The 25,830-nt window shown below is 36.2% G+C and overlaps 1 protein-coding gene across 1 annotated transcript in view; it reads right to left on the reverse strand.

Moving 5' to 3' along the window:
* LOC118908927 (serine/threonine-protein kinase TAO1-like) overlaps positions 1 to 25,830 on the reverse strand; it is a 55,252-nt gene that overhangs the window by 6,869 nt on the left and 22,553 nt on the right. Inside the window, 6 exon segments of the mRNA XM_057499494.1 lie at positions 5,697 to 5,945; positions 8,290 to 8,493; positions 11,036 to 11,164; positions 19,295 to 19,519; positions 23,157 to 23,495; positions 25,343 to 25,459. Coding sequence (XP_057355477.1) covers positions 5,697 to 5,945; positions 8,290 to 8,493; positions 11,036 to 11,164; positions 19,295 to 19,519; positions 23,157 to 23,495; positions 25,343 to 25,459 — 1,263 coding nt within the window.

Here is a 25,830-nt window from a genome sequence, read left to right on the forward strand (position 1 = left end):
TTTGTCTTGAGGTATCTTTACCACTTGGAGGAGTTATGATACTCGGTAAATTTGATATGAGGCACGAATTCTATTTAAGAATTCGTTGTAATTAGGAAGGAAGAAGAAAAGCTATAGAAGTAGCAGGCGGGAGAAAACATGGGAAGATTGATTATTTCTTTGACATATCTTCTTGTAGAGTAACTTCAGCATGTATATATTTTAAGCTACTACTTAAATTGCGCACACACATTAACATAATAGGAGTATAGTTACATAACCAAAGCATACCTGTAATTACCAGCCATCTCCAGTGAAACCAAGAAAACCAGTTAGGCACCCTAGGCATTTGTGAAAACTTATCAATGATATGATGGTTATTATCTAACTGAATTTGAATAGTTTGAGAAAAATCAGACAAATTAAAACAACCCATTCCTGGGCACTGTTCACATCCCATATGTTCTTTTAACAGTAAATAGTCTGTAGTTGTAAGATTTTGGAGCGCTACAATTTGCACTTCTCCTAATTCTTGGTTGAGTTCCAACAGTATAGATCCAGTCAAATTTGTTGTTTTACTGTATGCACAGGCCAGCTTAGATATCTCCTTCATTCCCATGGCAAGTCCAGGAGCTGGTGGGATGAGTGCATCTACAGCTGTAGCAGTGCGTGGATCTTTGTTGGGGTTTTTTGATGATCATCTTCTGGCATGAGTCTTCCCGAGAGTGCTGATGTTGGAAGTTCTCTTTCATATCGTTTCTTAGTTCATTTTCGGGGTAGCCAAATTAGGCTTTGATCCTCTGTATAAACACAAACAGACCCTTTGCCTACACTTTTATATGTCCTTTATATTATTGTGTAGAACTCATTAGAGGTCACCACATAGGAACTGCATTTTTTTTTTTTTTAATCATTAATCTACACTTACATGACGAATACTTACGAATACTTTGTTTACTAGGCTCTCCCCTATACCAGGTCCCCCCTATATACTCCTTTACAGTCACTGTCCATCAGCGTAGCAACCTGTTGTAGAATCACTACTTGTCTTCTCTGTGTTGTACAGCCCTCCCCTTTCTCCCACCCCGCTATGGATGCTAATCTTAATACCCCCCTACTTCTCCCCCCCTTATCCCTCCCTACCCACCCATCCTCCCCAGTCCCTTTCCCTTTGGTACCTGTTAGTCCATTCTTGAGTTCTGTGATTCTGCTGCTGTTTTGTTCCTTCAGTTTTTCCTTTGTTCTTATATTCCACAGATGAGTGAAATCATTTGGTATTTCTCTTTCTCTGCTTGGCTTGTTTCACTGAGCAAAATACCCTCCAGCTCCATCCATGTTGCTGCAAATGGTTGGATTTGCCCTTTTCTTATGGCTGAGTAGTATTCCATTGTGTATATGTACCACATCTTCTTTATCCATTCATCTATCGATGGACATTTAGGTTGCTTCCAATTCTTGGCTATTGTAAATAGTGCTGCGATAAACATAGGGGTGCACTGATCTTTCTCATACTTGATTGCTGCATTCTTAGGGTAAATTCCTAGGAGTGCAATTCCTGGGTCAAATGGTAAGTCTGTTTTGAGCATTTTGATGTACCTCCATACTGCTTTCCACAATGGTTGAACAAGTTTACATTCCCACCAGCAGTGTAGGAGGGTTCCCCTTTCTCCACAGCCTCGCCAACATTTGTTGTTGTTTGTCTTTTGGATGGCAGCCATCCTTACTGGTGTGAGGTGATACCTCATTGTAGTTTTAATTTGCATTTCTCTGATAATTAGCGATGTGGAGCATCTTTTCATGTGTCTGTTGGCCATCTGATTTGGAGCTTTTTAGACTGTAATGAAAAGAAACAGACATATAATTTTTAACATATGGCATTTGGTATAGCATACGCTTACATGAAAAGGCTAGAATAGAAAAGAAGAGGAAACAAAAACTCAGATCATAAGGTCGCAGGTACCTCTATACTTGGGTCAAACCACTGGATTCCATGCAATTTTATAACAAACTCTAAAACATAAGAATACCAAGAACTTCATTTATCATAGGACCTCAGGCAATACTTATTTTGTTTTTAATTTAGTGACCTGAGTAAATATTAAAATTACCTTGATTACTGTGTATATTGATGGCAGAAAATTATATTTCTTTTCATGCACTTAGTAGATGTAAAATAATTTTACTGGCCAGTCATTATTTTATCAGATCCCTGAAGCAGAAAATAACTATATTTACTCTGTTCCTCATCTAAGACATTTTGCTCCAATTTCTTTTAATGACAATCTCAACTGTAAACATAGTCTGTGATGGACCCCATAAAAGTAGGGCACTAGTAACTGACTGATATTGTTATTACAATTGTCTTTTTCCTTAAGATACTGAACTAGGTAGAAACTACTTAATAAGGGTTTACTCTTTAGCACCATGAGCAAAAACCTGAAAGTTAACTAATCTTTCAAAGGTCAAAGAAAAGTTATGAGGCAACGGAAGGGATGACAACCCTTCTTGTGGTAATGATAACAGACATGAACTACATAAGCAGTTTTGAGATAAAATAATTTGAGTTCAGAAACAGAATAACTCTGGCTTTAAATCACAGGTTAATTATTCTATGAACTCAAATTTTAACAAAACTTAGTAAGATGAGATATATTTTATAAGGTATACCCATCAAGTCTACCAGTAACAACACTCATTTACTACACAAAGGCAGAACCTATAGTCGAAATTATTTCCCTCAATATATATACTGCCAGATATTGAATGGTTGAGTCAGTGTGCAAATGCATGTATGACCAAACACTCTTGTCAAGGAAGTAGTTCACACTCTTTGCTCCAATACTACAAAATCAAATATATATCCTTTTCTGCATTTTACACCAGTTGAGGTACTAAGTCATAGTCATGTACCTTTATTCTGTGAAGGGTCAAGAAATGTCTAGCTAGAAAGACAAACTCTTGGTTTAGTTGGCTCAGCACTGCTCTTAAATACTGCCCTTGGTTAATAAAATTCCTCCAAGTTAGGAATGGAACAATGAAATTTAGAATTCTCTTCTGACTTTGTGTAACAGACTCCATTCTTTAAAAAACTTTTAAATATTCAAATATTTTGCCAAGAAAACTATAGTCACTCCGTATCACTAGCTAATGACAAAAAGGAATGCCCTGAAAATTTTTTTCAACAAGATTAATACTTATACAAAGAATAAACTATGTCCCTCAAAGTTTCACTCAAGTGAAAGCAGGATAAACATGTTCCAGTTGTTTCTTAATCACTTAATACTGACAAAACATCACCTGATGGCAGATGAAGAAATGGCAGATAGACAATAGGTGTTTACCCAAGTCATTCCACAGAAATGGTGCCCAATGTCTACAAATACTGTCAGCTTATCTAAGCGTGCACACTGACATCCTCCTATCCCCCTTAAAGTCTTGGAGAAAGCTGGAATAGTTGCCACTATTGCAGTTGAGCTATTACTTAGTAAATAAAAATTTACCTAAAAAAATTGCAACTGTTACTTACATAAATGAAATGATCTGATGTTAATATAGAGTCTGTTTTCTCCACAAAGGGACTAGGGTTACCAAAGGGAAGGGATTGGGGATCGTGGGTGGGGAGGGAGGGAGAAGGGGATTATAGGGCACTATAATTAGCACTCACAATATAGGTGGGTCATGGGGAAGGCAGTACAGCACGGAGAAGACAAGTAATGACTCTGTAGTGTCTTACTATGCTGATGGACAGTGACTGCAATGGGGTGGGAGGGATTGACAGTATGAGTGAATGTTGAAACCACAATGTGCTTATGTGAAACCTTCATAAGATTATCAATGGTACCTTAATTTAAAAAAAAAACGGTGTTTTGTTCAAATGGTGCAAGTAGATACATATATACAACTAAGAGGAACATGGTGATTTTCTTTCCCACTAAAGTAACAGAACAATTTCTTTAATGGAAAATCTTGAGCTTAAGTATCACGAGAAGGAAGCTTTCTATCCAAGATCTGACTATGATTGTGAAACATTATTTTTCCCCTTGATTTTTTAATAGTATCTGTGAGAATAAGACTAGTGTTGCACAAGCTTTCAAACTGAGAAGGCTGCAACAACAGGGGAAAAAAAGGGAGGGTTAAACAGCAAACAACTAACCTATTCCAAGCCCCAGAGAAATGAAGTCATATCAGATTTGTGGTCTGACCAAATAAAACCAACAAGCTTTCAGTTTGGTTTACTTCTGGGTGCTGCTCACTTTAAAATTGTAATTCGTTTTATAGACATGCTTTAAATATCTTTTGGTGGGAAATTCTACTGTGTAGCTACTACAAAGACAAAATAAATCTGGAAAATCATTAAGAAGTCTGATTTTCATAAGCATTAACTAATGATGGTTATGTGGGTAGTCAACATATGAGCCACTCTGGAAACGATGTTCATTAGCTGTTTTGAAGATACAGTAAAGTAACATTTTACTTAGATTCACAAGGAAAGGGTGAATCTTAGCTTTGCTTCTGTATTTTGTTCAGGACAACCTGTATGAATGGAGCTGAATAGGAATCAGAGATACCTCTGATTTAGCTTCTGGTTTTGACACAGATTACTTCTGTGAGTGAAGTTCACTTCACTTCAAGACAGTTATTCAGGTAAGTGTTGTTACATGATAGTTCTATAATTAAATTGTCAAAGAGTTTGAAAAAGGGGGTAAAGAAGATACTGTGGGATCTGGGCGGATGTAAATAAAAGTTTAAAATGTGCAGACATGTACACATTAATTGAGGTACTACTATGGATGACAACTTATATAGTGGGTTGTTTCAGTTTTATGTTTATTAAGATGCATGTGACTATACTTCACATATTTATTACAAGTTATAAAATTTGAAAATTCCTTGGAATTGTTAACTCTGGTTGATTTTGGTAGAGGGGGCTGGACCAGGTGGCTTAAAGGACAAGGAGAGGGAAACCTTTAACTTTATAATAAATACACTTTGGCATCTTTTGAATTTTGTTTCCTATGTATAAATTCATCTATGCAAAGCAAATACAAAATTTAAAGTCCTTAGATATTATATATCACCAACAGTTGTCTCTCCTTATTTGTCTACAAGAGGGCATATAATAATAGCTTGCTTCACTCTGATGTGCTAATTAAAAAAATACACTCCAACTACACATGCCCTGGTCTTACCTATGCTACCAAGCACAGAAAGAATGGGAGTAACAATGTGATAATTCCACTATTCCTCTTGGGATGAGTATAGACAATGAAGGGAGAGGGAGTAAAAAGGCATTTTTCATTCACTGGTTTCTGTACTAATCAAGAATTTACTACCTCTTTTGGATACAAATTACATTCAGAGGAAATAAGATCCCAAAACTATAAAACTTGGAACAACAGAGAGAAGCCAACAGGTTAGTATGTTGATATATAGTTGTAGTATCAACATTGGACATCTGGGTACAGTTAAAATAAGAATTTTGAATCTCATTTATGGCACTTTCTGCAGTTAAGAAGTTCTGGCCATTTTTTGGTACTCTGCTGAGAAATACATAAGCAGAAGTCTAGCTACAGACCCTCTACATCAAAACTAACCAAACATGCTTAAAGTGAAAAGAAAAAAAGCTTATTCAATTTCTTTATAGCAGACATCTGGCTTAGACTTTTAGTGTTTACATGATGCCTTTTATCTGTTCTCCTTTGTCAAGAAGCTTAGGCTAAAGGTACCTTCAGACTCTTAGACTGTTGTTGAACCTCCATGGCATGCTTTCGCCTTAGTCCTTGTTCTCTCCGTTTATTATGCTCCAGCTGGTTAGTGAGCTCGGCTTGATGCTGCAGTCTGATCAGCTCAGAGCGCATCTTCTGCCTTCTGTTGAGCTGGCGGAACTCCAGTTCTTGCATGGATTCGTGATGACGCAGTAGCGTTGCATGCTCCAAGTCCATTTGAGTCTGCCTCTTATTTAACTCCTAATTCATAACAAAAGACAAAGGCATAATTTACTGATGTACAATGCCAGGAGAAAAAAATCCTAAGAAACAGAATAACCAGGATATAGATGTAATCCTCTGATTTAATAATGGCTGCACAGTAAATATTAGAGTTTTATTAGTGTAACTGTAGAAAATGGGCAATTGGTAGCATAATTTCCTTATCTGTTCATTAGCTATTTATACTATTTTTAGCAATAAGCTTAAGACATATCAAATCTGTCCCAAGAGACTTAATGTCCTTTCCACTCTCTTTCATTAATGTTTCCTGATTTTGTATTTGAAGAGGACTTCTAAGTCATCCTTTGAATTTCTTCAGTGTATACATTCAATTCTATTACATGCAGTATACCCAGTATAGTGTAGTGGTTAAGAACACAAGACTCTAATAACAATGAAGCAAAACTGAAGGAACAAAATGGCAGCAGACTCAGACTCCAAGAACGAACTGGTGGTTACCAAAGGGGAAGGGTGTGGGAGGGTGGGTGGGGAGGGAGGGAGAAGGGGACTGAGGGGTATTATGTTTAGTACACATGGTGTGGGGGATCACGGGGAGAACAGTGTTTCACAGAGAAGGGACATAGTGGATCTCTGGCAACTTGCTGCACTGATGGACAGTGACTGCATTGGGGTATGGGTGGGGACTTGACAATATGGGTAAATGTAGTAACCACATTGTTTTTTCACGTGAAACCTTCATAAGAGTGTATATTAATCATACCTTAATAAAAAATTAAAAAACAAACAAAAAAGAACACAAGACTCTAGGGCTAGACTGCCTGCTTTCTAAACCCTGGCTCTGCTACCAACTAGCAGTGAGTCCTTGGGTTAATTACTTAAACTCTCTGTGCTTCAATTTCATCACTTCTCAAATGGAGACCATAACATAGCTGTTTCATAAAATTAACGTGAGGCTGAAATGAATTCATAAGTGGAAAGCTCTCAGAATACCTACCTCATGATCAATAAATGTTACAATTTTTTCAGTTTAAAAAGATCAAATATACAACACACACACATACACTCACACACACTCTCTCTCTTTTTCTCTGTCGAAGGAAGCCAGACTTGGCCCTTTCGCCTCTGCTGCCCCTTCTCCAGGGGCCAACATTTGGTGCATATGTTTCCCAACCTTCCCCATGCTATCGTGACACAACTATTGCACAAAAACATACAGTTTTAAAATTGAATTAAAATATATATTACAGGCATATAATATGCTTTCTTTACCTAAAAATATAATGGACAAATATCCAGATCAGATCAGGACATACAGATTTTTTTTTAAGTTTTATAGTAAGCCTCTGCTTTGTGATGCCATAGTTGTTCCATTTTTTGCTTATGACAAATTTTCAATAAACATCTACACATGATACACCACATGATTATGTTATTATTTCTTTAGGATAGAATTTGAGAAGTGGATTTGATGGATAGAAGATACATGCAAATTAAATTGTAAAAGCTGCTGAATTATGCTCCAAAATGGCAGTAGCAATTTATACTCTTCCCAACGTTGCCCACTTTCCCGTGCCACTACTAGGACTTACCAATTTTTTAGACTGATCTTATCGAATTGATTCAATTGTTTTAATTTGAATTTCTTTAATTATTCGTGAATTTGAATAATTAACTTATATTTGAAGTTTATTTTAAGTCACTCTTGGAAATAAATTGATCTTTGCTCAAGGTATACCTGATAATGAGAACCGTTGTTTTCATTGGCATAAGTTTCTACATATGCCCAATGAGTAATTTCATGATTATAAAAATGTTAAATGGTAGTATATACCTTCATGGCACCCATTTCAGATGAAAAGACATAAATTATCCAATTAATTTTCTCACATTTAAAAATTAATACTTCTTTCACTCATGGATTTAATATTTATTAAATATTTACTTAATACATAGTTATTGAATACCTGTTATGGGCCAGACACTAGGTATAAGGCCTGGAGATATCTATCCACTGGATATAAAAACCTTGAACAGAACTTGGGACTTGATATAATTTCCATTCTCCTTGGGGAGAGAGAGATCCCCATAAAAAGTGTGCACATGTGTGTGTGTGTGTGAGAAAGAGAGAGAGAGAGAGAGACAGAGACAGAGAGAGGAGTGCAAGAATATTTAAAGAAGGGAGAAGGATTTGGTGATCAGAATTGGGGAGATATGAAGTGAGGGAGAAGGTGAACCGTGTGGGTTGGGTTTCCAGGGAAGAAGGACTTAGGCAAAGGGAAGCAGAAGCGCTCTCAGGCCTTGAGGGTGGGATGTGACTGACATCTTTTCTGGAAGATTCTGATTTCACACCAGTTAAACATACCTCCATGACAAGGTCCTGCTCCAAGTTACAGCGCCCAAGGAATATCTTTCTTTGGAAGCGACGGCATTGCAGCCCTAGGCACTGTCTCTGATGTTGAAGAAGATCAGTCTTTTCCGCGGCTTGGAGATGCTGGATGTTCTCTATCTGCTTTGACAGCCATTCCTGTTTTTCTTTCCTTGGGGCGCTCTGGCTTTCATTCAGCGCCTGGCAAGATAAAAAACAACTGAGTTCAAAATACATAAAAATTAACTACATGAATATATTATTTGGTAGCTGGTAATCTTCAGTAAAAGTACTTAATTTGTGCCCTCTCTCAAGGGCAGGCAGGGCGATGACCTTAAGGAAGTAGGTTAGTATTTTTCCATTTCTTGAGTTATCCATGAAGTAGGACAAGAAAATAAAACATACACTAGAAAACATGCATACTTTTTAGCTTTGCACAGCTATATTTATGATGGCTCATTGCTTTGAGAGCACACAATGATTGGTGAATGAAGTAAAGCATCTTTCTTTAAATCCCTCCCCAAAAGGGGAAGAAGGCAGTGCTTTCAAGTAAAAGTCACACACGAATTAAAATCAAGGTTAAAATATAGTTATGTCTCACTTCTTGATTTTCAACAATAGAAATGCTAAGTTTTTGGCAAAGTTAAGGATGGTTTCAGTATAAAAGACTTTGGAAATTAAATGGAAAACGAAGAAAACTATAGGAAAATAGAGACCTTTTAGAATGGATTTAATATTCAGCACTATAACCACTGCACAAGGCAAGACCAATGTTTTTCTACAACATTTTAAATATCATCTCACAAACTACCTAAAAAAATTCATTTATACTGGACAATATGAGAATATTGACAATACATTCAATGATACAAACCCGAGGATGCTAATACTAGTATATTTTCAACCTAAAATGCATCAACCTTGTAGAGAATATAAATCAGCCATCTTTCCTAGGTCTAAGATGACTTTTCAGAGACTATTAACCTTATGGTTCTTCATCTGTTATTCAAGAAAGAAACCAATTATTCATTACTTTCATTAATAAGATATTCAAACACATTAAAATAAAAAGCACATAAGCTTGTAGTTCTCAACTTACAGATGTCAGTGATAAGACAGGGATAATACAGGCATGTACACAAAGCTCACTTGGCTGTTTTTCAAAATCTTTTGCCAAGGAAACTCCCCACCCACCAAGACTCTAGTAGGTTCCTTCCTCTATACTGATAATAATCATTCTAAATGAACACACACACACACACACACACACACAAATACACACACACACGCACACACAAATACACAAAACTACCTTCTAAAAGAAAATGAGCTTATTAGTTAGACTATGAATTATATGCTTGAAGGATTGATTATCTAAACCAACACATTCATTTATAAAACTCAAACCTCATTTCACTAATAAACAACTATAGAACTGCATTTTGTTGGGTATTTATTTACAGTTGAGAATCCTATTTACCATCTTTTCAAATTCCATGTTCTAGTACTGAGTTTAGCTTTTAGATTACAGTAATGGGAATACATACCAGGTTATACTCTTTCGAGTCAGAAAAATCTTATCAATGAACCTCACTTGGCAGGGTATATATAGCAAGGCTTTGTGCCACTAATATGTCTTTAATAAGACTTAAATATCTAATTATAGGTCAAATTTCTACACACACAAAAGCACTGTACCAAAGATATTATGGTTATGTTATCAAGATTAATTTATCTGTGTGCTAATAATTTATTACATGGGCTAAAAATTTCAGCCCATCAGTTTGTAAGAGTGGGTGTAACTGGAGAATTCTTGGTGGGTGGGGAATTTCCATGGCAAGAGATTTTGAAAAACATAGCCAAATGATTCTTTGTGTGTACGCCTGTATTATCTCTGTCTTCTCATTGACATCTTTAAGTTGAGAACTACAAGTTTATGTGATTTTTTATATTTATGTGTTTGAGTATCTTATCAATGAAGCTAATAAATAATTGGTTTTTCTTGAATAACAGGTGAAGAACTGTAAGGTCAATATTCTCTGAAAAATCACCTTCGACCTGGGAAAGATGGCTGATTTATATTCTCTGCAATATAATAAATATGCAATAGCTGACACATATCATTTTCGTGTCCTGACCACTATCCTGAATAATAACCCCCTTTCAGAAATCGCCTTGGAACAACCATGGCTTTCCTCAAAGTTAGAGTACATCTGCAATAAAAAGAAGTTCAAGAAAGCAGCACATAAAGGGCAAACACACATGAAATCATGTAACCATAAAGACATAATTAGCATGCTTTCCTATTAAAGAAAATGGGATGAGCAGAAATGCCTCTTATCCTTATTCTGTGTTAAAATCAGAATAAGAACAAATTATTGTAATCTGAGCCCAAAGTAAGAAGGTATGATTTACTTTTAAAGGAAGAAATGTATGGCTCTTTTTCACAGCTAAAGTATTTTTATTTCTAGTGACTCAGTTACTAAGTGCTTAGGAAAGCTATTATAAATAATAGCTTCGTAAAATAATTTAAATGTTCAAGAGATCACTCTTTTTGGATCCCACTCAACTGAGGATATCAGCCATTGAGAATAGGTTATAATCAATGTCCTCACTTAAACTGATATATAGCTAGTGGCCACAAACAAAAGAAAAATTTATGCTAATGGTTCTATGAGTAGATCACTATTGAATATAATCAGTAAGCGGGTAAGTGGCTTGAAAAGTTCTATAAAGTAAATACCTTCTTAAGCTGTTCCTTTTGAAGTTTATATTCTCTCTTCTGGGACTTCAAAAAGCTGTTCAGTTCTTTCTTCTGCTGGGCCTGTAGATGTTGCTTAAAATTTTCCTCCTCCTTGGACATCACTTTAGCCTATAGGAAATTTTTTAAATGGATCAAATTAGCTAAGCAGGTAAGTTCAAAGCAGCCGTTTAATACACATTAGCAAGGATACTTCCTCCCACCTAAGAATATAACATCAGTATAATCATTACCAAAGCAAGAATATCCAATAAATTATTAAGTATTACTCAGCATCCTTATTTGAATTTCAGAGAACCAATAAAATGGAACTCATCTTTAAAATGCTGATCTTTTACAGGGTCAGTGTTTTCACCTTCTTTCCCCCATACTGGAGTATGCTGCCCGACGCCCCCCCAATAAAACAAAACAAATGTAATTAAGTTATGACCTTTTATCTAGCTTGACTTGTATATTAAATAATGTAATACATTCATCTTCAAATTAATCCCTGACTTTTAATTTGTATTTTAAGTAATATGAAAATGTTAAATATTAAATCCCAGTATAATATTATCTTATTTCTGATGATATATGCAATAGTTGACCCATAAAAAATGTGGGGATTAGGGGTGTTGACTCCCAACATAGTAAAAAAATCCTCATATAACTTTTCATTCCCCAAAAAGTTAACTACTACTAGCATGCTGCTGACTGGAAGCCTTACTAGCAACAGGAACAGATATTCACACATATTCTGTGTGTTGTATAAATTATATACTGCATTCTTACAATAAAGAAAGCTAGAAAAAAGAAAATGATCTTTCAAACCATCTCTCAAAACATTTTCCAAGATCTTTATTGAAAAGCAATATGTGTATAAATGAGCCTGTGCAGTTCAAACCTATGTTATTCAAGGGTGAACTATACATATTCATTGCAGAACATTTAGGAAATACAGAAACACACAAAGAAGAAAAATCTTATATGATTTTACCAGCCAGAGATAACCAATATTAACATTTTGGTGCGGATCCTTCCTAATTTTTTCTAGGCATATATAGACATAGATATAAATATATAAAATAAATCTAAAATCATATTGCACATCATGTTTCACGAATTGCTTTCCTAAACATGTTAGTATCTACCAGTTTACAAATTATTCAAGAAAGTACAAATAAGTAGAAACACGATTCTAAATATTTTTACATTCTCTCACCAAATTATTTCAAAATCAAATATTCATTTACACCAGAAATTATTTTGCTAAATTCTCTATTACTGTGAGAGAGTGATTCTTCTTTTTTTGCAGGGAAGGGTGAGCAGGGTAGCTATAAATGCCTCAGGGTGGACCAGCCAGACATATTTGAAGATATAGTGTAAGTTTACTGAGAAGTTTACATTTTACTTGACAATTGTAATTATCAAAATAAATTGAAACAAATGGGAAACCAAGGAAATTAGAAGACAAGTTTTCACATAACTCCTAAAAAAATGCACCTTTATCATATAGTCGAATGATACTTATTTGCAGTAAACAAATGGGCTAAATCTGGATCTGAAACCCTCTTAATCCCTCTCACTTTAACATTCTCTGTATATTATAGTACTCTTCAATTCTTCTGATATAGAAATGCTACTATAAATTTAAGGTTTCCAGAAAGTACACAGAGAATGATGAATGATTTCTGAAACCAAAATTAAATACTGATTTATCAAACTCCTCAGATAACCAGTGTCCAAGGCCTAGAACAGAATACTTAATGACTTTTTTTTTGGTAAGTTATCATTGATATACACTCTTATGAAGGTTTCACATGAAAACCAATGTGGTTACTACATTCACCCATATCGAGTCCCCCCTCAAAACCCCATTGCAGTCACTGTCCATCAGTGTTGTAAGATGCCACAGTCACTACATGTCTTTTCTGTGCTACACTGTCTTCCCAATGATCCCCCCCACACCATGTGTGCTAATCATAATAGCCTCAATCCCCTTCTTGCTCCCTCCCCAACCGCCCTCTCACACCCCTCTCCTTTGGTAACCGCTAGTCGCTTCTCGGAGTTTGTGAGTCTGCTGCTGTTTTGTTCCTTCAGTTTTGCTTCATTGTTATACTCCACAAATGAGGGAAATCATTTGGTATCTCTCCCTGACTTATTTCACTGAGCATAATACTCTCTAGCTCCATCCATGTTGTTGCAAACGGTAGGATTTGTTTTCTTTGTATGGCTGAATAATATTCTGTTGTGTATATGTACCACTTCTTCTTTATCCATCCATCTACTAGTGGACACTTAGGTTGCTTCCATATCATGGCTATTGTAAATAGTGCTACAATAAACATAGGGGTGCATATGTCTTTTTGAATCTGACAGCTTGTTTTCTCTGGGTAAATTCCTAGGAGTGGAATTCCCGGGCTAAATGGAATTTCTATTTTCAGTTTTTGGTGGAACCTCCATATTGCTATCCACGATGCTTGAACTAGTTTACATTCCCACCAGCAGTGTAGGAGGAATCCCCTTTCTCCACATCCTAGCCACCATAATTGCTCATAGTTTTTTCTATGTTGGCCATACTAACTGGTGTGAGGTGATATCTCATTGTGCTTTTAAAATTAGTGATGTGGAGCATCTTTTCAAGTGCCTGTTGCCCAGCTGAATTTCTTCTTTGGAGAAGTGTCTGTTCATATCCTGTGCCCATTTTTTAATCAGGTTATTTGCTTTTTGGGTGTTGAGGCATGTAAGCTCTTTACATATTTTGAATGTTAATCACTTGTCAGATATGTCGTTTACAAATATATTCTCCCATACTGTAGGATGCCTTTTTGTTCTGCTGATGGTGTCCTTTGCTATACAGAAGCTTGATGTAGTCCCATTTGTTCATTTTTGCTTTTGTTTCCATTGCCCAAGGAGATGTGTTCAGGGAAAAGTTGCTCATGTTTATGTTCAAGAGATTCTTGCATATGTTGTCTTCTAAGAGTTTTATGGTTTCATGACTTACATTCAGGTCTTTGATCCATTTTGAGTTTACTTTCATGTATGGGGTAAGACAATAATCCAGTTTCATTCTCTTGCATGTAGCTGTCCAGTTTTGCCAACACCAGTTGTTGAAGATGCTGTAGTTTCCCCACTGTATGTCCATGGTTCCTTTATCATATATTTATTGACCATATGTGCTTGGGTTTTTATCTGGGATCCCTAGTGTGTTCCACTGGTCCATGGGTCTGTTCTCGTGCCAGTACCAAATTATCTTTGCAGTAGAGCTTGAAGTCAGGGAGCATAATCCCCCACCTGCTTTATTCTTCCTTCTCATGATTGCTTTGGCTATTTGGGGTCTTCCGTGGTACCATATGAATTTTAGAACTATGTGATCTAGTTCATTGAAGAATGCTGTTGGCATTTTGATAAGGATTGCATTGAATTAGTAGATTGCTTCAGGCAGGATGGCCATTTTGACAGTATTAATTCTTCCTTTCTATGAGCAAGGGATGTTATTTCTATTTATTGGTATCTTCTTTCTCTCGACTGTCTTGTAGTTTTCAGGGTATAGGTCTTTCACTTCCTTCATTCATTTTATCCCTAGGTATTTTATTCTTATTGATGCAATTGTGAACGGAATTGTTTTCCTGATTTCTCTTTCTGCTAGTTAATCGTTAGTGTATAGGAATGCAACCAATTTCTCTGTATTAGCTTTGTATCCTCCCACTTTGCTGAATTCATTTATTAGTTCTAGTAGTGTAGGGGTGGATTCTTCAGGGTTTTTTATGTATAATATCATGTCATCTCAAACAGTGACAGTTTAACTTCTTCTTTTCCAATCTGGATAACTTTTATTTCTTTGTGTTGTCTGATTGCCATGGCTAGGACCTCCAGTACTATGTTGAATAAAAGTGGGGAGAGTGGGCATCCTTGTCTTGTTTCTGATCTTAGAGGAAAAGCTTTCAGCTTCCCACTGTTAAGTATGATGTTGGCTGTGGGTTTGTCATATATGGCCTTTAGTATGTTGAGTTACTTGCCCTCTATACTCGTTTTGTTGAGATTTTTTACCATGAATGGATGTTGAATGTTGTTGAATGCTTTTTCAGCTTCTATGGAGATGATCATGTGGTTTTTGTCTTTGTTTTTGTCAATGTGGTGGATGATGCTGATGGATGTTCGAATGTTGTACCATCCTTGTAACTGTGGAATAAATCATATTTGATCATGATAGACGATCTGTTTGGTATATTTTTAAATTTGATTTTGTTGAGTATTTTTGCACCTAGGTTCACAGGGGTATTGGTCTCTAATTTTCTTTTTTGTGGGGTATTTGCCTAGTTTTGGTATTAGGGTGATGCTGGCTTCATAGAATGAGGTGGAAGTATTCCCTCCTCTTCTACTCTCTGGAAAACTTTAAGGAGGATGGGTATTAGGTCTTCACTAAATGTTTGATAAAATTCAGCAGTGAAGCCATCTGATGCACAAGTTTTATTCTTAGGTAGTTTTTTGGTTACCAATTCAGTTTTGCTGCAGGTAATTGGTCTGTTCAGATTTTCTGTTTCTTTCTGGGTCAGCCATGGAAGGTTGTACTTTTCTTGAATGTTGTCCATTTCTTCTAGGTTATCCAGTTTGTTAGCATACAATTTTTCATAGTATTCTCTTCTAATTCTTTGTATTTCTGTGGTGTCCGTAGTGATTTTTCCTTTTCATTTCTGATACTCTTTATGTTTACTCTCTAGTTTTTCTTGATAAGTCTGGCCAGGGGTTTATCTATTTTGCTTATTTTCTCAAAAAACCAGCTCCTGCTTTCATTGTTTCTATTGTTTTAATCTTCTCAATTTATTTAAGCGAGCTCTAATCTTTATTATGTCCCTCATTCTACTGACTTGGGCCTCATTTGTTCTTCTTTGTCTAGGTTTGTTAATTGTGAGTTTAGAGTGTTCATATGGAATTTTTCTTCTTTCCTGAGGTAGGCCCATATTGCAATAAACTTCCCTCTTAGCACGGCCTTTGCTGCATCCCACAGATTTTGTGGTGTTGAATTAGTGTTGTCATTTGCCTCCATATGTTGCTTGATCTGTTTTTATTTGGTCATTGATCCACTGATTATTTAGGAGCATGTTGTTAAGTCTCCATGAGTTTGTGGGCTTTTTCACTTTCTTTGAGTAATTTATTTCTAGGTTCATACCTTTGTGGTCTGAGAAGCTGGTTGGTACAATTTCAATATTTTTGAATTTACTGAGGCTCTTTTTTGTGGCCTAGTATATGATCTATTTTGGAAAATGTTCCATGTGCACCTGACAAGAATGTGTATACTGTGGCTTTTTGGTGGAGCATTCTGTAGATATCAGTTAGGTCCATCTGTTCTAAAGCATTGTTCAGTGCCTCTGTCATGTTACTTATTTTCTGTTTGGTTGATTTGTCCTTTGGAGTGAGTGGTGTGTTCAAGTCTCCTAAAATGAATGCATTGCATTCTATTTCCCCTTTTAATTCTGTTAGTATTTGTTTCACACATGTAGGTACTCCTGTGTTGGGTGCATAGATATTTATAATGGTTATATATCCTCTTGTTGGACTGACCCCTTTATCATTCTGTAATGTCGTTCTTTGTCTCTTGTGACTTTCTGTGTTTTGAAGTCTATTTTGTCTGACACAAGTACTGCAACTCCTGCTTTTTTCTCCCTATTAGATGCATGAAATATCATTTCCCATCCCTTTACTTTCAGTCTGTGTATGTCTTTGGGTTTGAAGTGAGTCTCTTGTAGGCAGCATATAGACGGTTCTTCTTCTGTTATCCATTCAGTGACTCTATGTCTTTTGATTGGTGCATTCAGACCATTTATGTTTATAGTGATTATCGATAGTTATGTACTTATTGCCTTTGCAGGCTTTAGATTTGTGGTTACCAAAGGTTCAAGGGTAACTTCCTTACTATCTAAGAGTCTAACTAAACTCAGTTACTATGCTATTACAAACACAATCCAAAGGTTTTTTTTTCTCCTCTTTTTTCTTCCTCCTCCATTCTTTATATATTAGGTATCATATTCTGTATTCTTTGTCTATCCTTAACCTACTTTGGGGTAGTTGATTTAATTCTGCATTTGCTTAGTAATTAATTTTTCTCCTTTCTTTACTGTGCTTTCATGACCTCTGGTGACAGCTATTTAGCCTTAGGAACACTTCCATCTATAGCAGTCCCTCCAAAATACACTGTAGAGACAGTTTGTGGGAGGTAAATTCTCTCAGCTTTTGCTTTTCTGGAAATTGTTTAATCCCTCCTTCAACTTTAAGTGATAATCTTTCCAGGTAGAGTATTCTTGCTTCTGCTTCATTGCATTAAATATATCATGCCACTCCCTTCTGGTCTGTAAGGTTTCAGCTGCAAAGTCTGATGATAGCCTGATTTATTTTCCTTTGTATATGATCTTTTTACTCTCTGAGCCTTCTTTTAATACTCTGTCCTTATCCTTGATCTTTGCCATTTTAATTATTATATGTTTTGGTGTTGTCTTCCTTGGGTCCCCTGTGTTGGGAGATCTGTGCACCTCCATGGCCTGAGAGACTATCTCCTTCCCCCGACTGGGGAAGTTTGCAGCAATTACCTCCTCAAAGACACTTTTCCTTTTCTCTCTCTTCTTCTTCTGGTACCCCTATAGTACAAATATTCTTCCATTTGGATTGGTCACACAGTTCTCTCAATATTCTTTCATTCCTAAAAACCGTTTTGCTGTGCCTCAGCTTCTTTGTATTCCTTTTCTCTACTTTCTTTTTCATTTATTGTCTCCTCTATCATATCTAATCTGCTTTTAAATCCCCCCATTGTATTCCATAATGAATGGATCTCTGTCTTGAATTTTTTCCTGAGTTCTTAAATATTTTTCTGTACCTCTATGAGCATGTTTATGACTTCTTTTTAAAATGTCTTTCAGGAAGGTTGATGAGTTCATTTTCACTTGATTCTTTTTCTGGTGTTTTTGGGATCTGGGGTTGAACCTGAGAAGAATGTGTATCCTGCGGCTTTTTGGTGGAGCATTCTGTAGATATCTGTTAGGTCCATCTGTTCTAAAGTGTTTGATCCCTTTGATGTTTCATATCTGTATGTGGCACCCTCTATTACCCAGAAAGTCTACTCTCTGGAGCTGCTTAGCCCATGGAGGGAAGTCAAGGGTTGCAGGGGAGTGGTGCTGGTCACTGGGGGTTGGGAAGAGCTGTTTCCTGCTTCCTGGCTACTGTGCCTCTCTCCACAGCCAGACCAGTGGGCCGAACACACAGGTGTAACCCTGTATGCTTTGCATTTGTAGCTGCTGTAGGCAGGGCTTCACTCTGGCTGGACTGACACCAGTGCAAGGGCAGCTGGTTTGCAAGCCAGTGCCAGCTGTCTGGAAGGTGCAGCAGGCTGCGTATCATGGTGGAAGGCCTCGGAGCTGGGTAGCTAGCCTGGGGGATGTAGCGCCTGAAGTTTCTGAAAAGTTCCCAATCTGCTAGGCAAAGTGTACCTGGACAATTTTGTCTACCTGTCCTTTTTCCAGAGCAGCTAGCCCTGTGCAATCCTTGCCCCTTTAGTAGTCCTCTCACTGTTAGGAAGTCTGTCATACTGCCTGCCTTTCTTTTGTCCCAGAGCAGCCAGATGTGGATCCCCATTTTCCACAAGTGGCTGGAATCTCAGTCTCTCCAAGTGTTCCTCCTGTCTTAGCTTTCCAACCTCACTAATCGCCAGAGCACCATGCAATGTGGGTTTGTGTTCCCACAGCACAGCAGATCTCCAGGGCTGGGTGTTCAGCAGTCCCAGGCCTCCACCCATCCCCACTGCATTTCTCTTCCTTCTGTCAGTGAGCTGGGGTGGGGGAAGAGCATGGGTCCTTCCGGATCATGGCTTTCATATGTTACCCTTTTAGAGGTTTGTTTTTTCTCCAGGTGTAAGCAGTCTGGGGCAGACTTTTTTTCCTGTTGATCTTTTAGGGTTAGTTGTATTAACTATATTTTTGTATTATATGTGGTTTTGGGAGGAGGCCTCTTCTCACCTGTCACGTCGTCATCTTTAATCTGATCTACCTGACTTAACCACCGTTACACGATAAAACTATCAAGTCATCAATCCCATATCTACAGGTTCCCAGACTCAGCACTGGAAATTTTACCTATTATATAAATATTACTCTCTTTCCCCAACTGATTTGCTTGGTTCTGGGGAACAGATACCCTAATAGCAAAATGCCATCTTGGTTAATTTTGAAATAGTCACAAGTTAGGATAAATACATTAGTAATACTGATCAGCTACCTCTTTTTCCAGAGCAGCCTGATGTCTCTTTATAAGTTTCTCCATTTCTGCCGCAAAGTTGTTACACTGAGTTTCAAAATATTTTTCTAATCTGAAACGATGCTCATCCATCTCAGCCTTCAGCGTGTTTTCCAGAGTCACCAGCTTTTTTCGATGTTGCCACCTCATTTCGATGTAACAAAACATTTGTTCTCTAGGCTTGTGTTCTTGCATTTGCCTTGTAACCTACAGCAATGGAGAGGAAAGAGTGAAATAAAGCAAAGCCTTTTTCTTTCAAAACCATCTTAGACCAGTCCACTATCAACTAAGCAGGTAATTCATGTAGGAGAATCCAGTCAACAGTTTCTAATAAAATTTCATCTGAAGAAGCAAACTAGCTGGTTCTATAATTTAAATGGGAATGTAAAGGACCTAGAATAGCCAAAATTTTGAGTGGGAATAAAAAGTTGGAAGATATAAACTTCAGTAATCAAAACACTGTGGTATTGGTGTAAAGACAAACTGAATAGAGCAAAGGTACATAGTAAAATCTGGAAACTGACCCACATATATTCAGTCAATTGATTTGCTACCAAAACGTCAAGTTAATTCAAAGAGGAAAAGAAAGTGTTTTTAGCAAACCCTGCTGTAACAACTGGTTCTCTGTATTCAAAGTGAATAAATGCTTAATCATTCTATATAGAGAAACTGATTTGAAAAGAATAACTTGACCTAAACCTAAAATCCAGAATCATACAGCAGAAGAAAACACAGAATATTGTCATGACCTTGGGGTCAGCAAATATTTCTTGGAAAGGACAGAAAAAACACTGATTATAATGAAAAAAAATGTAACAACTGCATTCTCAGAGACAAAATTCATAATGTAAGATTAATCATGTAAAGTGAACAGCTGAGTAGCATTTTGTATATTCATGATGTTCTGCAACCACTGCCCCTACTATAAAGAAAAAAATGTACAAATTGGGTTCTTAAATAGAGGCAAAATTCACATAATGTATGATTAATCATTTAATGTGAGGAATTCAGTAGCATTTAGTATATTCATGATGTTCTGCAATGACTGCCCATATCTAGTTACAAAGCATATTTAATACCTCAGAATAAAACAGAAAACCCTGTATGTTTTAAGCACTTGCTCCCCATTCTCCCCTTCTCATCACCACCAAACTATTTTCTGTCTATGGATTGATCTATTTTAGATGTTTCATATACTATGTGACCTGTTGTATCTGGCTTCTTTCACCTAGCATGTTTCTAAGGTTCATCCATATTGTATAGCATGAATCAGTACTACATTCCTTTTTATAGCTGATTAATATTCCACGGTATGCACATACCCTAATTTGTTTATCCATTTATTTGTTGCTAGACCTCTGGGTTATTTCCCCCTTTTGGCTATTGTGAATACTGCTGTTATGAACATTTGTGGATATGCATTTGCTTAAGTACCTGCTTTCAATTGTTTTGGGTATATATCTAGGAGTAGAATTTCTGGGTCATGGGGAAATGCTATGTTTAACTTTTTGAGAAATTGTCAAGTGTTTTCCACAGCAGCTCACATTTTACATTCCTACCAGAAATACAGAGCAGGAGTTCCAATTTCTCCACATGCTCCCTAATTGTTATTTTCCATCTTTGTTTTTGCGTTTCTCTTTTAATAGCTAGCCATCTAACAAAACAGCAGCAGACTCACAGAGTCCAAGAAGGGACTAGCAGTCACCAAAGGAAGGGGGTGGGAAGGGTGGGTGGGGAGGGAGGGAGAAGAGGATTAAGGGGCATTATGATTAACACACATAGTGTAGAAGGGGGAGACGGGAAGGCAGTAATAGCACAGAGAAGACAAGCAGTGACTCTATAGCATCTTACTATGCTGATGGACAGTGACTTCAATTGGTGTTAGCACGGGACTCGATAATATGGATGAATGTAGTAACCAATGTTGCTAATATGAAACCTTCATAAGATTGTGTATCAATGATACCTTAACAAAAAAACAAAATAGTTAGCCATCCTAGTGGCTGTAAGGTGGTACCTCATTGTGGTTTTGATTTGTGTTTCCCTAATGACTACTTATATTGAGCATCTTTTCATGTGCTTCTTGGCCATTTGTATATATTCTTTGGATAAATGTCTATTCAGGTCTTTAACACATTTTTAAAAATTGAGGTATAGTTGACATATTAATTCTAATAATCTTTTGGTAGAGTCTTTAGGGCTTTCTCTATGTAGTATCAGGTCATCTCCAAACAGTGACAGTTTGGTTTCACTTCTTCCTTACCAGTGTGGATGCCTTTTATTTCTTTTTCTTGCCCGATTAATGTAGCTAGGACTTCCAACACTCTGTTGAATAAAAGTGTTGTGAGTAGGCATCCTTGTCTTATTCCCAATTTTCGAGGAAGCTCTTTTATGGCCTTTACTCATTTTTAATGGGTTGTTTAAATTGGATTTTAAAACTAAAAAGTTTTAATTTATTACAGATGGATAAAAAATATTTGCAAGACATATCTGAGATATAATACTTGTACTCAGAGTATATAAAAAAACTCGTACTAATTAGTATTAAAAGATGAACACCTGAATAAGAAAACAGACAAAAGACTTAAGAAAACACTTCACTAAAGAGATACACGAATGGACAATAAACACATGAAAAGGTGATTCTGGTGCCATCGTCAGTCATAGGGAATTGCAAAAACAACTATCATGAGATTCCATTTCATTCCCACCGGAAAGACTAAAATAAAAAAGACTGACAAACCAAATGCTGGAGAATATGTGAACCAACTGCAACTCTTATACATTGTTAATGGGGATGTGAAACAGTACAACCATTTTGGAAAGGTGTTTGACAGTTTCTTATGAAGTCCAACATACATATGCCCTATGACTCAGCAATATTACTCTATGTATTTGTCATAGAAATTAATACATCATGTTCACATAAAGACATGTACAATGTTTATAGTATCTTAGTATGCTGATGGACAGTGACTGTAATGGGGTATGTGGTGGGGATTTGATAATAGGGGGAGTCTAGTAACCATAACATTGCTCATGTAATTGTACATTAATGATACCAAAATAAAAAGAATAAAAGTATTTATTTCATTTTCCACTTGCCCCTTAGCAACCTCTAATCTACTTTCTATGAATTTGACTATCTTAGATATTTCATATGAGTGGAATTCTAATAATATTTGCCCGTTTGTGTCTGGCTTATATCACTTAGCATGTTTTCAAGGTTCACTCACATTGTAGCTTACATTAGAATGCCATTTCTTTTCACAGTTGAATAACATTCCATTATATGTATATATTATGGTTTCTTTATCCATTCATGTGTTGATGAACATTTGGGTTGGTTCCATCTTTTAGCTATTGTGCCCAGTAACTTTTTGGTAATATTGAAAGCAGTGAAGTTAAAAAGGAAGCATTTCCATCAATTGCAAAAAGGAGTTACCTGACCTTCAAATGTTTTCAAGAAAATTTAAAATCTTACACGTGAAAGTGTAGCAAACATCCGTATTTCCTAAACCAAGAAGGTGTAATTTTCTACAGTTACACTGTTTTACTTAAAAAATGTAAACATTATGGAAAATGCAAAAATCACTTTTGATTATCACCCACCTTAACCCTTTCTCCACTTCCCAAAGGCAACCATTATCATTAATATCATGTTGTATACTTACTATTTTTAAATACCTTCATTTTCATTTATGTAACTTCAGATAATACATTATATGGCATTTCTTTCTCTCTTTCTTTGAAGATTTAAAAAATATTCTTTTTGCATTCCAAAACATGTTCCCTAAATGCAGACATTAAACTGGGAATTTAAAAGCCTTTTGCCACTTTAAAATAAGTTCCCTAAAATTATGTTCCAAACTTCTGAAACATCAAAGGAAAAGAAAGAAACCCAAACTCTTAGACTAACCAGACTAAGAAAATTAGTTATTAAATTTGAAATTTTTTTCACTGAAATCCAAATACTCACAGGTTTTAAATGGGTGGCAGAACTACTAGGCGTGACTGGGTGGTTTCCCTCCATCATGTCTAGCTCTCTCTCAGCATCTGAGGCATCTGGAAAACTGCTGACACTAGTGCTTTGACTACTGGCCCCGCTGGACATACTGGGAACAGCCTGATGACTTTCAACACTATTCACTGTCCCTTTCCATCCAACACAGTAATCTAGTTCCTGAGGGAAAAGAGCATTAGATTCAAATATCTTTATCTCCTAAATACTTGATTATTAGCACCTAGCACACTGCTTGGCACACAGTCTTTAGAAAGTTGGTGATTTATTTTGAGAAATTCCTTGTATTTGCCAAGACCAGGAAGTTTATCAATTGTTAGTTGACAGATAAAAAAAAGTGACCAAAAAGTAAATACCAAAAAGCCCAACCATGTGAAAAAGTGAATCAATTCTGAGTTATTTCCAAAGTGTAGTCTTTTCTCTAAAATTTTTGACATTAGTTTGAAATCCATTTCTACTACACATCTCACGGGGTATACACAGGGACGCTGCTCATTTCTCAATGATTCCAATGGTGAAAACAAACCCCAATCTTTTTTTTTAATCCTATAAACATCATTTTTACTTATTTTTTATTGAAGCCTTTTATATTTCTTTTCTTCTCAGAATATAGTCTTTAGGCTAAACTTTTTCCACTAAGTAATTTAATATTAATTCCTATCTATTTCTGTGTAAAATTAAAAATTGTATATTTAATCATAATTAGAAGACTATTCCGAACAAATCCGGCAAGCTTTGGTATCTGGGCCCCAATATTATAGTCTTACCATACCAAAATTATTTAAGATAAGCAGAATAATAAATACAGACCCAAGGTATCTAGAGGGTCTTTTCTTACATGCACAGCCTAAAAAAGTTGCTGTTATTCTAATGTTTAATGACATTAGAATTTTATTAATTTCACTTTACTGAAGTATTTCATATACCTAAAATAGCCCCAATTTTCTAGTGACTACTGTTAGAACTAAAAGGCAATATCAAAAACACCAAAACTGTATGTAAGAGAGTCTTTTATTTTATAGTTCATTAATCATGTAGTGCTTTTAAAAAGAAAAGTAACTACTACTCCTCTTTTCAGAATGCAGAGATCTTTCTCAGTAGAAAACAATAAAAAAGAATCAAAGCTTTGGCATTGTGACATGAGCAAATAAGAAAACAGAAAATACTTAGACTAAAAAAGATAGCTCCACAAATAATAAGCTTTATATTTTCCTTGTGAGAAAGTTCTATAACATTTCTCCAGCAAATTTGGAAACATGGCAAAATGGAAAGAACTTGGTCTCAGGAGACATATATGAATCCAAACACATATGCTTCTACAGTATTAAGTTAGTTAACCACTCTGGGCCTTACTTTACTCGCCTATAAAATGAGTATTTTAGAACCATGTAGAGGAATGAATCCCTGTACACAACTGAAAAGAATCAAGTGTTCTTAGTAACAGAATAAGAATGCTTGGTAATTTTTTTCCCTCAGGATAAGTTTAGTTATGTCACATGTTTATTTTATTTACTTATTTATTTTTAACGAAGCAAGAAATTTCCAATTTAATAAACACTTATGAAACATTATATAAAAGGCATTGGGGGAAAGGTTTATACAATAACCAAGATAAGGAGAATGGTTGGTAATTCTAATGACTTCTGTGTGAGCACCGTCAACTTCCAAAGCCTGTAATTTCAAATACTTCCAAAAGCATGTCCCAAGCCATCAGACAATCAGCAAAAAAGCGCCCTGTAACCCAGAATTTTGAGAGGGACTAGATTAAATAAAAGTTGAACAGGTTTCTTTAATAGACTTCACAGAGCTTTACTATGGTAATGTGCACTACCAAGAGGATGGTTTAAAGAATGTAAAACCTTTTTCCCCATCTGGGTGGAACCTTAGAGAATCACTGTTAAGGCACAATCTGGAATCCACTGATATAAAAGATTCTTGGCAAGAAAAGTTGCATAAGGAAAGAAGTCAATAAAGAGACCCCAATACTTGAGCCATTTCTAAGTTATTACCTCTTCTTCCTGTGATTCTACTGCTGGTCCATTATGTGCCTCCTGGGAAAGCACCTTTGTTCTTTGAATTAGATCTATTAACACTGTTTCAGGGCGCTCCCGAAGAACAAACATGTGCTGGTTAAGAGTAGAAGGCAAAAGTCAGGTTGAGAACTATATATTTTTTCATTCAGGACAAATGAATCCCTTCTTAGACCCCAGAGTTACTATCCTAAATAGTGATAGACAATGCATGTAATCTATAGCTACCTAGTTCTGTTATGCTTTTTACTTTTTATATTTATAAAATTTAATTTACATGTATACACTCTGTGCCTACATAACATCCCCTGTACTTTTTATGAAAACTTTGAACATGACACCTTTGTTGGCCAACTGAAAATGCAGAGTTGAAATAATGAGAGTCTAAGTAAACATTATGAATTAAATCCAATTACAGCCCTAAGTAAACGCTCACAAATTCTTAGAACTGATTTCATAGAGGAGAC

This window comes from Manis pentadactyla, chromosome 4 (assembly GCF_030020395.1).
Source record: "Manis pentadactyla isolate mManPen7 chromosome 4, mManPen7.hap1, whole genome shotgun sequence".
NCBI lineage: Eukaryota > Metazoa > Chordata > Mammalia > Pholidota > Manidae > Manis > Manis pentadactyla.